Source organism: Narcine bancroftii, chromosome 3 (genome assembly GCF_036971445.1).
Source record: "Narcine bancroftii isolate sNarBan1 chromosome 3, sNarBan1.hap1, whole genome shotgun sequence".
Taxonomy (NCBI): domain Eukaryota; kingdom Metazoa; phylum Chordata; class Chondrichthyes; order Torpediniformes; family Narcinidae; genus Narcine; species Narcine bancroftii.
Genome location: NC_091471.1, coordinates 105,454,917 through 105,471,384, shown reverse-complemented (window position 1 = coordinate 105,471,384; position 16,468 = coordinate 105,454,917). Strand labels below are relative to the sequence as shown.

Genomic DNA, 16,468 nt, shown 5'->3' with positions numbered 1-16,468 from the left:
TACCGTGTTTCATGGCACCTGTTTGCTTGATGGCCGTTGACCCTACGAGAGGGTATGTCCCCTTTGACAGGTCTTGTTTTTCATCCTGCAGGGTGTCTAGCCACTCTCCTCACCAGGCAAGCCTGGTAGGGGAGCCAGTTTAGTTGCCAACCACCTGACCATGTGACACGCAGTTCTGAATTACATGGTATCAGTAGCACTCAAATGAGTGACCTGCCACTCTCCCACATAGTGATAATCTAAAACACAGAAGTGCTGGAAGGATTCAGCAGGTCTCACCGCATCCATAGGAGGTAAAGATATATAGCCAATGTTCTGGGCCTGAGCCCTTCATCAGAGTATGAGCAAAAAGCAGGCAGGTGCCTGAATAAAAAGGTTGGGGAAGGAGCAATACAGGCCAATCAGGCAAAAGGCATTAATTTGAGATTGATAGGAGGTCAAGAGAAGAAAGTTGAGAGTTGATCAGGGGAAGGAGAGGCTCTGTGAATGCAGAGCTGGAGGAAAGGGCATAGAGGAAAAGAGAGAGTAGAGAGAGAGGCAGGGTAAGAGAAAAGGATGCATAGGGATAGGGCAAGAGAGCAGGGTGGAAGGGGGTTGTAATGGCAACTAGGAAGTCAATGTGAATGCCATCTGGTTGGAAGGTGTCCAAACCAAATATGAGGTGTTATTCCTGAAATTTCCATGTGGTCTCAGTTTGGTAGTGCACGAAAACATGGACGGAGACCTCAGTAAGCTTTTTAAATTTGATCTTTCAGTGAAGAGTCATTGGCCAGTGGGTGCTGGGTGACTTTTAAACAATTAATGATGAAACATAGGGCCATGGATAGCACATCTGGTCATGATAAGCATGAGGAAAGAGGCAATGGCCTCTTCGTGAGTCAATTCAAGCTTTACAAAAGTCCAGACATTGCTTTTCAAGTTGCATCAAGAAACTTCCCTTACAATAAATCGATGCGACATTGGAAAATGACTAAAATGCTTTTAAAAGTTTGAAATCTTCAAAATCACATATAGCTTAAAAAAAAATAAAATGACTGCTTCCTTGGTAATGAGTGCAGCTATCCTCATGTGCAAGCTGATTGACTTCTGAAATATATTGCATTTAAGAGTAAATGGTTCACAAACTATACGTTAATCTGCACTGCCTGCAAATTACAACCATTGGGGTAATTGCAGCTATTCAGGTAATAGAGTTAAAGAGTCAAACAGCTCGGAAACAAGCACCTCAGCTCATATTTATGTCCATCCAGTCACTTATCTGAGCAAGCCACATCTGCCCTCTAAACCTTACCTATCCATGAACCTGCCCAAATTGTGCCCAGCTCTCCCACTTCCTCTTGCACTTTGTTTGTTCTGTACATCCACCATCATCTGTGTAAAAAAGTTTCCATTGAAGTCCTTTTAAAATATTTCCTCTCTCATCATTTAGTTTCAGACTTCACTACCCTCCTAGGGTCTGTGCCCCTCATGATTTTGTATAGGCTTCAGTCTTCTATGCTCCAGGGAAAAGATTTCATCCTATGCAGTCTGTCCTCATAACTTCGGCCCTCGAGTTCTGGCATATCCTCCTGAATCTTCTTTGTTAAATTAAAACTATAGTTGATTACCTTTGAAAAGTTCTCCCACCACCGATTTTACTTCCTTCTAAACAACATGGTGACAATAGCCTTTTGAAATTAAATCATGAGCCTATAATGGAAAGTGCCAGGTTTCCAAAATGTATAAAGAAAGATATCCAAAGAAAAACCTAGGAGAATTTATGAGGATAACATAGAAATAACACAGGTGAGAAAAGAGCAGTGTTCAGATCAGTGGTGTAGCCAGGTTTTGATGCTGGGGGAGTGAGACGCATAAAAAAGGCACTGCAACCACAGCTGTGCAAGTATGGGCATGCACACAGGTTTTGCAAACAGTGCACAAAGCCTCCACACCTTCCTCCTCCCTTCCCCACCACTGCCTTCCTCTTTCTTTCCCTCCCTCTTCTCCCCTCCCTCCCTTCCCTCTCTCCCCTCCCCTTTCCTCCTATACTCTTCCCTTCCTTTCTCCTCTCCCCCATTCTTCCACCCCCTCCCCTCTCCTACACAGTTCCCTTCCCCCTCCTCCCCTTCCTTGAAAGGAAGGATGAGGGGACACACAGGGGAGGGTTTGGTGTGGTAGGCCAAGGGGACACACAGGGGAGGGTTTGGAGTAGGGTATCGGGAGCTCTGATATAGGCTGAGGGGTGAGTTCGGAGTCAGCCGTCGGGCGCTCTGGTCACTGAAGCTCCCAATGCCGACTCCGAACCCTTCCCTCAGCAGTCAGCCTACTGCACACCAGAGCTCTCGACGCTGACTCCAAATCCTCCCCTCGGCCTACCCCAGAGCTCCCAATGCTGACTCTGAACTCTCCCCTTGGCCTACCACACATGCACACCCAACAGGCATCAGGAGCTCTAGAAGATGCTCAACTTGTCTCTTGGAACATGGTTTGGATACAGAAACTTGCCTGACCCAAACAACTGGACCTTCAGCAGCCTAGCTGAGAGCTCCATCGTGATCCTGGACCTTTCTCATGGGTTCATCTTTACCCTGCGCCCTGGGGTATTTGTGCACCTCAGTTCCCTCTGGACTAAGAAATCTTTCCCACCTTGACTTCCAACAAACCACAATGGGGTAATTCAGCCCAGCTGTTTCAACCATCTGCCCAGCCAGGTTACACTCAACCTACATGATAATGCCCTCTCCTCCATGCCCATGCCAAGCCATGGTACCACCTTCTGGGCTGGAACTGACTGGGCTCCCTGTATGGAGTGGAGACTACGGCGAACCACACTGTCCTGGATTTCTCAGACAATGTGCTAGATGACCTGAAGGTGTTTTACCAGATTATGCAGGCCTCTACACCGTGAACATCTCGGAGAATGGCTTGAGCATCGGACAACTGGAGCAGATGTTCCTGGCGCTGAGGAGGACCCTGATCATTGAGCTGAGACAGGGCAGATTAGTTGTGCCTGTTTTTGAGCTGAGAAACCATGGCATCTGCGGCAGATGCTGTCATCTCACAGTTCAAATATATCCGGTGTAAGAGACCCGTGGGTGCTGCTGGGCTGAAGGCACCACTTCTGAAAAATTTTCTCAGGAGGAGCAGTCATTTCCCCTTTCTCCCCCCCCCCCCTCCCACCCCAGCGATGTCACTCATTTAAATGTCTTAACATTGTTCTCTCTGAATTAATCTTTACCTTCCAAATCAGGAATGGCCTTGAATGTTTCAGCTTCCCCAGAAGGAAATAGACTTTGATTGTCACTTTTGAGTTTGCACAATTATTTTTCTTGTAAATATTCCAAGGGGATTGTCCTTTACTGACATTAACAATTTGAATCTACAAGACCTGCTTTAATTCTGCACATTAAGTGCAGGATTTAGACAGCTCCTTTATTAACAAGACATCAGAAAATTGGAAGTCATCATGCTTAATTCATTCAGAGTGGTATATTGAATAGATAATACAGTGGAAATGTTTATTGCCCTGATGAACACCACAATATGCATCAAATGGTATGGGCAGCACGGTAGCATATTGGTTGGTGCAATGCTATTACAGCGCCAGCAACCCAGGTTCAAATCTGGCACTGTCTGTAAGGAGTTTGCACTATCAGGAACCGCCAAGACTAGGCTGAGGGAACAATAGGCTTTAATATACAGAAGAACTTTGCTGGCCCAGATCCAGGTATAGGAATGGCAGAAAGGGAGAGCTGGCTCGACCTTTATAGCCCAAGACCACAGGGGAGGAGTCACAGGGTATGAGTCATCAGTGGGCAGGCCAACTCTATATGTACAGTAACCATAAATAACTATGTACAAAGGAGGAAACATATCACCACACACTGCATCCTGACTTAGAAACAAATCACTCTTTCTTCTTTGTCACTGGATTGTAATACTGCTATTTCCTCCCACAATAGCACTGTGAGATTACCTCACCAGAGGGATTATAATATTGGAAGATACCTGTTCATGATTGCCTTCTCAAAGGCCTCATTTGTCATTCTAACAAGTAAATAAATAAATAAACCTGAAGAAATATGCGGCTATGAAACAAGAGCTGGGAATGGGAATAACCTAAAATCTACTTTTGGCCTATAAGAATACAATAGCCAATTGGCTTCCTTCTGCATCATATATTTATGGGATTCCACGAATCTGAAATTCAGAGCCACTACCTGGAGATGTTTGGGCCTCAAGCATTAGAAGAATGAACTCTATCACTGAGCAAGAGGGTACATCCATTGGCCAGAACTCAAACGATGCCTTTCACACAGTGTGAACATTTCAGCACTAATCCTACAGTGTTTGCACTTTAAATGATGAAGTATCACTGAATGTCAGGGGTTTATTAATGTCTGCACATTAGACATGAATTTATAACCAAAGCTTTAAATCACATTTATATTTTCCAAAATCTAAACCTCCAAAACCCATGATACTCTGTGAACAGCTGAACCAAATCCACTCTCAGTCTCAATTTTTGCAATCAAAGCCTATATGCCCCGTCTAAATAAACATAATTACATTTTTTTCTGTGAGTCATATTACTTGTCTGTCCTTGAATTAAAATATCTAATTTGAAATGACCAAGCCTTGAAACTCTGTAATTATGGCAAGTACAATCTTGGTGCCAGGTCCTCACGCAGTTCCCCACAACCTTTTAGAAAAATATGATTTATCTGGAGAATTACTAGATTCCTATGCAGTTCACCTTCAATGCAAATAAATAATGTTAATTTAGGAACTAACAGGTTTAAATCACATTCACAAAATGATAGTCAACTGCGAGGAATAATCCCCTAACTATTTTTGTTCAGCCATCAACAGTCATGGAATGATTGATTGTGTACTTTAATCTCTATTCCAAGCAATTGGTGCTTGTAGAATATTAGCCTTTCCCAAAGCTGTTAGGTGCTGTGAGGCATAAAGTGATGTTTACTTTGATGTAGATGCCCTGCCTGAAGCTGTGTTTGAGATTAATGAATAATCATGTAAAATGACATTGCCAATAAACCACTGAATACACATTCCATGTCAGTAGACTAAATAGAAGTGTTTCCAGCAGATATTTTGAATGAATTCCCCACTTATTCATACTCAGTAAAATATCCCACCCCAGCCCCTCCATATTTAGCTGATGACATAACTGGCCCCTCATTTTAAGGAGTCAGAGATGTCCTCAGGATTCTCAGGGACTGCTAGTCACCCAATAGTCTAGGCAGATTTATGTGCTCAATATGTCTTGATTTTTTTAATGAACTCTCCAAAATTAAATTGCCTTAACATGATTAGAGGTTCATTGAGTAATCTTTGCTCTTGCCTAGCCTCCACCAGGGGCTTGCACGCTTCAGATTAGGAATCACTCTAGCAGACACACCTCAGGAAGTTGTTTGGAAAATTCAAATTTTTTTACACATAATAGAGGTTTTACACTAAATGAAACTGCTGCTATGTTTGTCATCTGCAAATGAAGCAAACAGATATTTTATTAAATGGAATTATGATGCTTCCCATTGATAGGTGCCTTACGGCAAGCAATTGTTTTCTTGTTTATCTTGTTTCATACATCAAGTATATTATTTGGATCTGCTTTCTCCTTAGAGTTTTGACTTGGATTATGCTGTAGTAATTTTCCAAACATAAAAACAAAAGCCTTCAAGGGGTCATAATTTAAAAACCAGTATCAATCTTGGTATAAATCTCAAATGCTGACTGTCCAAGCATAGCTTTAAAGGTATGATTGAACAGGAGTTGAGATGTAGACAGTATTCCACACTACTTCCAGTGAAAATTTTATACTTTTCCTTAGCATAGATACAATGAATTGAACGTTTAGAAAAACAAATATATTGTTTATACATTTTTTTTCCCTTTTCTACAGCTTTTTGTACTTTATTTCACGTGCATTTTGCTATTTCATTCCATGAGTTCTTGGTCAAACAATGATATGCAATGCTTTGTGTGCAGATATTGAATGATAGAATCTCTCTCTAATTAGGAATAGTTTACTTCAGTAAAAGCTGCTAGAATTCTGCTCAGAATAAAATATAATGCTCCAGTGCACTCTCCTGTATTATCACCATAGCTACTGGTATGAAGAGTGCTCAATCAGAAAGGCATTGAAAACTGAGTGAAAATCTATTTTTGATTTTAACTAACAGGTTTCTCTCTCTAAATAAATATAAAAGAACCCAGCAGTCTGTCAATTGTCAAATAAAGGCTGAAGAAATTTTCCAATATTTAGATGTTTAAATGATGTGCTCACTGTTAAAAGATCATTATTGTGCATGTGTCATTACCACCAAAATGGACAGGAAAAGATAGTGAAATTGTTCCTCCTGGTCCGTCAACACTGGTATTGATTGATATGGCATGCTTGGCCATTTGGTACTTGCTCTGAGTCTGCCACCGAGGGTGTCTGCATCATATTTCATTGGCCAGATTATTACAGGGCTACAAAGACAGAGCTATGAAATTGTCAGATAGGCTTAATGGGTCAAAAGCCCTCATTTTGTGCTGCAACAATTCTGTGGTTCTATGAATTTTCTGCCTGCTTGGTGAGGAGAGACAAAATTTAAATGGAACATTGAACAGTACAGGAATAGACCCTTCAGCCCACTATCTCTGCAAATCTAAACTAATCCTACCTCCCTGCACATTGTCCTTCTCCTTCTATTCCCTACCTGTTCATGTGTCTGTCCAAATGTCTCCCAAACACTGCTATTGTTTCTGCTTCTACTACTTCCCCTGGCAGCTTGTTCCATAGACCTACCACATTGTGTTGATAAAACTTGTTCTGCAAATCTCCTTGACCTTCACCCTCTCAGTATATACCTATGCCCTCTATTATTTGACATTTCCAGCGCTTGACAAAGACCCTATTAAATATATCAATGCTTTTCCTAATTTTATAAACTTCTATGAGGTCGCCCCTCAGACTCCAATGCTCCAGAGGAAACAATCCAAGTTTATTCAATTTCTCCTTAAATACTAAATACGATATGCCAAAGTTTTACATAGCTGCAACATGAAATCCCAACTTATGTACTCAGTGCCCTGACCAAGTAAGGCAAGTATGCCACACACCTTCTTGCCACTTTCAAGGAGCAATGAGTAAGTAGCCCAAGATACATCAGTGTCCCTAATGGTCCTGCCAGTAACAGCATGCATTACTCTTACATTGGGCTCTCAAAGTGCAAAACCTCAAATGCCATTTCTCCACTAAATTTCCACATGATCTATATCCTGCTGTATCCTATGACAACGTTCCTCACTATCCACAACTTCACAAATGTTTATGTAATCTGCAAATTTACTAATCATTTCCATCCATATCATTTGCATATATATTTTTCAAATTATAAATATTCCTGGTGGGTGTGCCAGGATCCACATAGATGGTTTTCAGACTTCGATAAGTCCAGATCTGGAATTAGCAAATCTCAGACCCAAAATGTTGGCCTCCTATGGATGCATCTGGATCTGCTGAGTTTCTCTGTGTATTTACGACAAGCACAGACTTTCTTGTTTCATGTCATATCTAAACCTCCTTCCTTTCATTGTTACTTTTTAAAAATAAGAAATAACAATTTTATGGTTCAGATGCTGACAATACTTTTGCAAGGGAAACTGCTCTGAATGCCATATATCAAATGCCAGGTGGACAGCGTTCCGTTCAGTGAATTACCTTTCAGTGAAGGAAAACATCCATGGTTAAATTCATCACCTTCTTCATTCTGGCCACACACCTTGAAGAAGGGCTTAGACCCAAAATGTTGGTTCTAATCTTTACCTCCTATGAATGTTGCAAGACCTGCACAGTTTCTCCAGAATTGTTTTTACTACAATCACAGCATCTGCAGACTTCCATGCTTCACACACACGCACCTTTGGTTATTTGTGAAAGGAAGGGTATTTGCAGATCAAGACCTCAGGGTTGGCACTAAATTTGTAGTCACATGGCCAGCTGTAATCCCTTTCTGAGACCTACCATACCAGTGACGGAAGTCTCCAATCAGTGGAAAAATACCACAAGTATTGTCTTCACAAAATCCTCAAAATTAAGTCCAAGAATTAGCAAACTAATGTCAATGTCCTCTTCCAGACCAATATCCCCAGTCCTGAGATCCGAGGGCACTTGCCTGATATTAGTCTCTCAAAATACGCTTCTCTGAGTTCTCTCCTGCAAATTGGGCAAAGAAATCAATTCAAAGATAGGGTCAGAAGTTGGAGAACACATCACCTCACAAACTATCACCTGCCTGCCAGTAAGTCAGTTCCTTTCCTGTCTATTGAAAAGTCTCTGATTCCCATTTTGACCTCATCAATCATCTCAAAATTCATGAAATACCAGAGGATATCTGTTAAGGTGAGTGGAGAAAAGTTTAGGAACTTGTACATAGAAAGTGGTGGATGCCTGAAATGCATTACCGAGGTGAAGGATGGTACAATAAGGACATTTAAAAGCCTTAGGAAGCCACATTGATGTAAGAAAAACAGAGGATTATGGGCTGGAGGGAGGGAAAGATTATGTTGATGGTGGAATATTTTTATTTAGGTCAGCACATCATCGGAGGCTGAAGCAAAAGTGGAAGTGAGTTGTCCTTAACCCTGAAGAGGTGCTTAAGAAAAGTAATGATCAAATATCCAAGCCAAAATGGTGTTATAACAAAAATCCATGTGCATAAATCCCTGTAATAGATATGTAATTATCTTTCTCAGTCTAAGAATATGCATGCAATGAACAAACCAGGGAATTACATAATCACTTTGTGTCCATGGATTCACATAAATAACCATACAGATATCAGGGGGTTTGCAGTTAAGTCCTTCTCTCTCTCATCTTCCCATTCCTGGTAAACCAAAGAATACTATGACCAAAACATTCCAACCTCACTTTTACAGTGGCCAGACGTCAGAACTATGTAAAGTTCAGAGTTTTATTTTGGAGGAAATTCACAGGTTAAGCAGCATTTGTGGAATAGAGGGGATTGTTGACATTTCAGGTGAAAGCCCTTCATCAAGACTAATCAAACCTGTGTTTCTGTGTTTTTTTAACAACCTAGTAGAAGTCAATTCCAGCTATTGAAACTCATGCAGCCCAATTACACCCAATTAATCTACCAAAACAGAACCATAGAACACTACAGTGCAGAAGCAGGCCCTTCAGGCCTTCTATTCTGTACCAAACTATTATTCTGCCTGGTCCCTCTGACCTGCACCCAGACCATAGCTCTCCATACCCCTCCTATCCATGTACCTGTCTAAATTTTATTCAATGTCAAAATTGAGCCTGAATTAACCAATTCAGATGGCAGCTCATTCTACATTCCCACCACTTTTCCTTTTTCACCCTAAATCCATGTGCTCTGGTTTTTACCTTTCCCAATCTCAATGGAAAAAGCTTGCTTGTATTTTATCCTTGTAAATCTCCCCTGCATTCTTTCAATCTTATTGATATCCTTTCTATAGATAGGTGGCCAAAACTGCACACTATACTCCAAATATGGCCTCACCAATGTCTTGTACAACTTCACCATTACATCTCAACTCCAATACTAAATATAGTAAAATCCTCAGTATCCAGCACCTACTGGGATTGAGGGTACCAGGTATGTGGATTTTCTGGATGCCTGAGATACACTCTCAGAATGCTTAATTAATATACCATCATTAAGAATATACAGTTTATAAAACAAAAGATAGTGCAAAATGTAAAGTTATTTTGAAAATAAAATAAATATTGTAGTCCATAATTTTGTAAAGTTCACTTTAATCAGGTAATTCCTGTAATTTAAAAAGTGTAAATTTAAATTTGAACCCCGGTAGCTGGCACTGTAACAATGCTGCTCTAAGCACTATGCCTCCAAGTTTACAGATAAAGTATGCTAATATGCTAATAAAGATAAGATTCTTATGAAACAGGGATAGGGAGGCATTTTGGGAGTCAACCCAGCAGTGAGTGGCATCGACCGGCTATTCATCCTGGGTGCTGCCATTTTATTCTAACATAACTTTATTCAAATGCTGCTGTGGGTGGGGCACCTGAATGTTTGCTCCCATTTTCACAATTTTAAACTTTTATTTAAAATCCCATTTATTTCTTTCCTCTGGGTTTTTTTTTTTTTTGCCATTTGATTAGGTTGCCAGTTGGTTGAATTCCGGATACCAGCGATTTTACAGTACTTTGATTTATTAAGGCCAATGTGCCAAAAGCTTTCTTTACGACCCAATCTACCTGTGATGCTCTACATTTGGCGGGTGGGAGGAAACCAGAGCACCTGAATAAAACCCACACGGATCACTGAAATAATGTACAAAATTCTTACCTTACCTTAAATCCTTACATTCAAACCTAGGTCCCTGCCGCTGTAACAGTGTCATGCTCGCTACAATGCTAACCAAATTGCCCACTAAATGGATCATCTTTTTATTTCTTTCTGCAGTTGTTAAGATTTATGACGGTACCATCCATCAGCTATAGATGTTATTATGATGGAAGCCGAACCTTGCTGAACATCTCCACTGTAGCAGAAAATATTTTTGTTGTCAAAGATTTTATTCACCATATTTTGGAATGACACATTATATGACCATTCAAGCAAAATCCACGCATTGAGCAGTGAAACAGAGGAAACAAGGCCATTTTTAATTTATTTTAATAGGACCAGAGACCAGAGCTGAGAGGGGCTAATGCCAGTGAAATAAAATATTGTGTGTACTGTTTTAAGTAGCGTCTTTTACTTTCTTGCCTCAAGAAATGATGCTTTGCTGCAGTGAGATTGTTAAACTGATTCATAGAGTCCAGTGGCTAATTCAACTCAACCCTGTTAGCAAGTGATATAATGTTGAATATGCATTATATGCATGACTGTACAATATGCATGGGTCCTTGAACTACCTACAGTTAACAAAGTGGTAAGAGATTTGATATCAAGCACATAAAGCACATGATATTACTGCTTTGAACTGTAGACTTTAAATTGATTTCATCAGAAATGTTTGTATTGATTGAGCAGCTAATTCAGAATTCCTGAGCAATAAAATGTCATCATGATAAAAGCAAATATGGAAGATTTAAAATAGGGAAGATATTAAACTCATTGCCACTCAACTGCATTCCAATTTTGTTTGGTGTACCAGGAATTAACCTCCTTGGTCGTCTTTGGTCTGCTCTCTACCCGCATCACTTCACAACCTCTTTATCTTCTCCCCTCCAACCTATTACCTCTTACCTGTTAGCCTTTGCTCCTCCACTGCCCCTCCTTCCCCACTTAACCCCAAGTTTTATTTAAGGGGTCTGCCTAATTTCCAGAATTGCTAAAGAAGGATTCAAGCTGGAAATGTTCTCTGCTTTTGCTTCCTATGGATGCTACATGATCTGCTGAGTTTCTCCAGCACTTTTGTACACTACACTAGATCCCAGTACCTGCAGATTTCTTGTTTACCTATATTTAGGCATTTACCTATATTTGGGCATTTTGCATGCTCTTATCACTCCATGCATTTCCAAACTGTTCCTCCAATTCATTGATTCCATTCTTCAACCTGGCCACTACCCAAAGGCTGATTCTGAGAAGTCAAATCTTAGCAGCCTTTTTGTCTGAAAGATGAGATTCAGACCCCAAATTTTCTGTCACTAAGACTTCCAATTTTCATCTGCATGATATTGCCTGGCATATTGCCCATGCATCAACACAACCTGCTCCTGAAACCCCCAGTCACACCTCTGGAATCTCAGACATGACTATTCGATGTAATCTTAGCCGGAGCCCTAGCTTCCACTCTGCGTAAACCTGAGTTCATCAGTACTTTCCTGCCAATGTTGTTTGTGACGGGTAGGTTGTCAGCTGTGTAAACTTTGGTTCTTCCATTGATATGTCTAGCAAAAGATACTTAAAATTATAGAGTGATACAGCACCTTCGGCCCAACTTGCCCACGCCAACCAAAATGTTCCACCCACACTAAATCCACCTGCCTGCGTTTGGCCAATATCCCTCTAAACCCATCCTATTCATGTATACATCAATATTGTTTTCATTATCATTTCAACGGTGCCTTCCTCAACCAAGTCCTCCAGCAATCCACTCCATACATCCAGCATCCTCTGGGTAAGAAAGTTGCACCAGGATCCTGTGAAATCTCCCCTCCCTCACCATTACCAACTCCCTACTCGAGGCAAAAGACTCTCTCAGCTTATTTGTCCTCTGCTGTGCTACAGAGTGAAGCCTATATTTAATATTAACATTCAACATCCCATTTTTCCTATGTTGATTTGTTGGGCAGATGGTGTTAGTATTCAACTTTTGGATCATAAAAACTGTATGTTATCCTATATTGAAGCCTAACTTCAAACAATTTGTAGGCAACTGATAACAAAGATATTGCTCTGTAGCTAGGCAGGTTTATCATCTGCAGTCACTTGTAGGGCCGAGATGGACTGTTCCCATGCCATAAACTATTATATGGTTCTATGGAATATGTCTCCAGCCTCTGTGAAAATGTTACTTCATGCATATAATTATAGGAACCTCATCAGTGAGTCTCTTGATCATGGCTCTTATTCTCCGTGGTCCTTTGGCTTAGCTTCGCAGACGAAGATTTATGGAGGGGTACGTCTACATCTGCTGCAGGCTCGTTGGTGACTGACAAGTCCGATGCAGGACAGACAGGCACATTTGCAGTGGTTGCAAGGGAAAATTGGTGGGTTGGGGTTGGGTGCTGCGTTTTTCCTCCTTTGTCTTTTGTCAGTGAGGTGGGCTCTGCGGTCTTCTTCAAAGGAGGTTGCTGCCCACCGAACTGTGAGGCGCCAAGATGCATGGTTGGAGGCGAGATCAGCCCACTTGCGGTGGTCAATGTGGCAGGCACCAAGAGATTTCTTTAGGCAGTCCTTGTACCTCTTTTTCGGTGCACCTCTGTCTCGGTGGCCAGTGGAGAGCACGCCATAGAACACGATCTTGGGAAAGCGATGGTCCTCCATTCTGGAGACGTGGCCCACCCAGCGCACTTGGGTCTTCAGCAGCATGGATTCGATGTTGGTGATGAAGTCACTCCAATTAATGTTGAGGATGGAGCGGAGACAGCGCTGATGGAAGTGTTTGAGGAGCCATAGGTGATGCCGGTAGAAGACCCATGATTCGAAGCCGAACAGGAGCGTGGGTATGACAACAGCTCTGTACATGCTGATCTTTGTGTGTTTCTTCAGGTGGTTGTTTTTCCAGACTCTTTTGTGTAGTCGTCCAAAGGCACTATTTGCCTTGGCGAGTCTGTTGTCTATCTCGTTGTCGATCCTTGCATCTGATGAAATGGTGCAGCTGAGGTAGGTAAACTGGTTGACCGTTTTGAGTTTTGTGTGCCCGATGGAGATGTGGGGGGGCTGATAGTCATGGTGGGGAGCTGGCTGATGGAGGACCTCAGTTTTCTTCAGGCTGACTTCCAGGCCAAACATTTTGGCAGTTTCCGCAAAACAGGACGTCATGCTCTGGAGAGCTGGCTCTGAATGGGCAACTAAAGTGGCATCGTCTGCAAAGAGTAGTTCACGGACAAGTTTCTCTTGTGTCTTGGTGTGAGCTTGCAGGCGCCTCAGATTGAAGAGACTGCCATCCGTGCGGTACCGGATGTAAACAGCGTCTTCATTGTTGAGGTCTTTCATGGCTTGTTTCAGCATCATGCTGAAGAAGATAGTAAAGAGGGTTGGTGTGAGGACGTAGCCTTGCTTCACGCCGTTGTCAATGGAGAAGGGTTCAGAGAGCTCATTGCTGTATCTAACCCGACCTTGTTGGTTTTCGTGCAGTTGGATAACCACGTTGAGGAACTTGGGGGGGGCATCTGAGGCGCTCTAGTATTTGCCAAAGCCCTTTCCTGCTCACGGTATCGAAGGCTTTGGTGAGGTCAACAAAGTTGATGTAGAGTCCTTTGTTTTGTTCTCTGCACTTTTCTTGGAGCTGTCTGAGGGCAAAGACCATGTCAGTAGTTCCTCTGTTTGCGCGAAAGCCACACTGTGATACTGGGAGGACATTTTCGGCGAAACTAGGTATTAGTCTATTAAGGGTAATCCTAGTGAAGATTTTGCCTGCAATGGAGAGCAGCGTGATTCCCCTGTAGTTTGAGCAGTCTGATTTCTCGCCTTTGTTTTTGTACAGGGTGATGATGATGGCAGCTTTCCTTGGTCCCAGCAGAGCATGAAAAACTCATGCAGTTTGGAATGCAGAGTTTTGCCGCCAGCCTTCCAGACCTCTGGGGGGGTGATTCCATCCATACCTGCTACTTTGCCACTTTTCAGTTATTCAATTGCCTTATATGTCTCTTCCCGGGTAAGGACCTCATCCAGCTCTAGACTCAAGGGCTGTTGAGGGAACTGGAGCAGGGTGGATTGTTGGACAGAGCGGTTGGCACTGAAAAGAGATTGGAAGTGTTCTGACCATCGATTGAGGATGGAGATCTTGTCGCTAAGGAGGACTTCGCCGTCTGAGCTGAGCAGAGGGCTTTGGACTTGGAGTGAGGGGCCGTACACAGCATTTAGTGTCTCATAGAAACCCCTGAAGTCGCCAATGTCTGCACTAAGCTGGGTTCATTTGGCGAGGCTAATCTACCACTCATTTTGGATCTCCCGGAGTTTGCGCTGAAGATGGCTGCATGCGAGATGGAAGGCTCATTTCTTCTCTGGCCAGAAAGGTTTTGCAAGGTGAGCCTGGTTGGCAGATCGCTTCTTTGCCAGCAGCTCCTGGATTTCCTGTTTGTTTTCATCAAACCAGTCCTTGTTTCTCCTGGAGGAGAAGCCCAGTACCTCTTCAGTGGATTGCAGTATGGCCATTTTCAGCTGATCCCAGAGGGTTTCAGGAGACATGTCCGTGAGGTAGTTTGCATCCTCGAGCTTTGCTTGAAGGTTTGCCTGAAAGTTTCCTCTCACTTCGTCTAACTGCAAGTTTCCAACATTGAACCTCTTTCTGGGGCCTCCACTGTTCTTGAACTTTGGCTTGAAGCTTGCAGCGAACAAGCCGGTGGTCAGTGTGGCATTCCGCGCTGGGCATGACTCTAGTGTGGAGCACATCTCGTTTGTCTCATGATCCTAGTGTGGAGCACATCTCGTTTGTCTCTTCCTCGCACCAGAACGTAGTCCAGGAGGTACCAGTGTTTGGATCGGGGATGCATCCAGGTAGTCTTCAGGCTGTCTCTCTGCTGGAAAAGGGTGTTAGTAATGACAGTCTCCCTGTTTACTGAACAGAGCATATCCAGTCTCACAGCTTCACCAAGTTTAGACCTTTTTACCTCAATGAGTGAGCCCAGTGAGCTTGAAATCACAGGACATTGCTGCCCGGACTGCTTTCCTCAGTGAGCCTTTTTGATTGTGTTCCCTGCTTCCTGTTACGGCGAGTGGTGAATAGTTTCAAGCATTCCCGCCATTTCAGACATTTAATGTGGTTTTAGAATCTCTCTTTTGCCTCAGTGACAAAACTGCTAGTGTTTGAAGAAGCAATTGCAGATGGTTGTTGCAGACTGGTCTTACTTTTATTTTTAAAATATCTTTATTGAATTTAATTTAAAAAAATACACACATATAGATAAGATGGAATAGAAGACAAATAATTTATACATTTCAAATAAAACCTTGATCATATATAGTATAAATTGTGTGCACCCTTCCAAATCAAACACATTATATTAAAATATTAAAAAAGAAAACAAAATAAGGAAAAAGTTAAAAAAAAATGTCCCTTTAAACAAGGAAAACTTGGATATCTAAAATATATAGGAAATGAAGGACGTCATTTGGAGACCAGACAGTGCTATTCAGGAGGCATTCAAACACCTTAATTCGTTAAATTATGGTAATACTCCATGAATGGGCTCGACATCTTATAAAAGTTCATCTTTAATCTTTAACATTATGTCTAATTGCCTTTTTTCTAAACTTAGGAAGGACATAACTTCCAGTAATCATTGAGTATCAGTAGGTGGAGTGCAGATCGGTCTTTATCACTGCTTGCCCTCCCCAGATCAAATTTCAAAAATGCAAAATATCCTGACTTCAGCATTTAATCTATTAGTCCATGCTTCACTTTTGAATCAGATGTAATTTATTTCAGCTATGACTTGGGAATGAAAGCCATTCCTCCATCCAAACCTTGTGCATCTGAATGAATCTCAAATCCAGGTTAATCAGATAGTCAAAGTCTCCAACAACTTGCTTAACTCCAAGTTGAGCTTCTTGCTTCTGATCTCCTGGATCATGGTGATCATTTACACCAACTGCTACCTTCTCCCTATGTAGCAATACTCATGTACACTTAAGCAAGTTGCTGCTAACACTCTAACCCATGTGTTTTTTTGTCATTTCAATATGTCCTCTGATTTCTTGCTGTTTCCCCATTTGCCATAGTCTGCAAACTTCAGTTCATCCAAAACAGCCAGCAGATCCAATGACCAGCAGAAAAGCAAGGTGTG

General features: G+C 42.0%; 1 protein-coding gene across 5 annotated transcripts in view; it reads left to right on the top strand.

Moving 5' to 3' along the window:
* The window catches only part of LOC138757450 (gamma-aminobutyric acid receptor subunit beta-1-like), a 136,907-nt gene that overhangs the window by 110,557 nt on the left and 9,882 nt on the right, over positions 1-16,468 (top strand). The window contains exon 7 of one of the 5 annotated variants that reach the window (XM_069924741.1): positions 10,470-10,739. The exons of 3 other annotated variants lie outside the window; for them this stretch is intronic. In XM_069924741.1, the coding sequence (XP_069780842.1) occupies positions 10,470-10,604 (135 nt within the window). In that variant the 3' untranslated portion in view covers positions 10,605-10,739. Of the gene's footprint in view, positions 1-10,469; positions 10,740-16,468 lie in introns of those variants that run through there. One more of the 5 variants, XM_069924742.1, reaches the window with a different exon arrangement.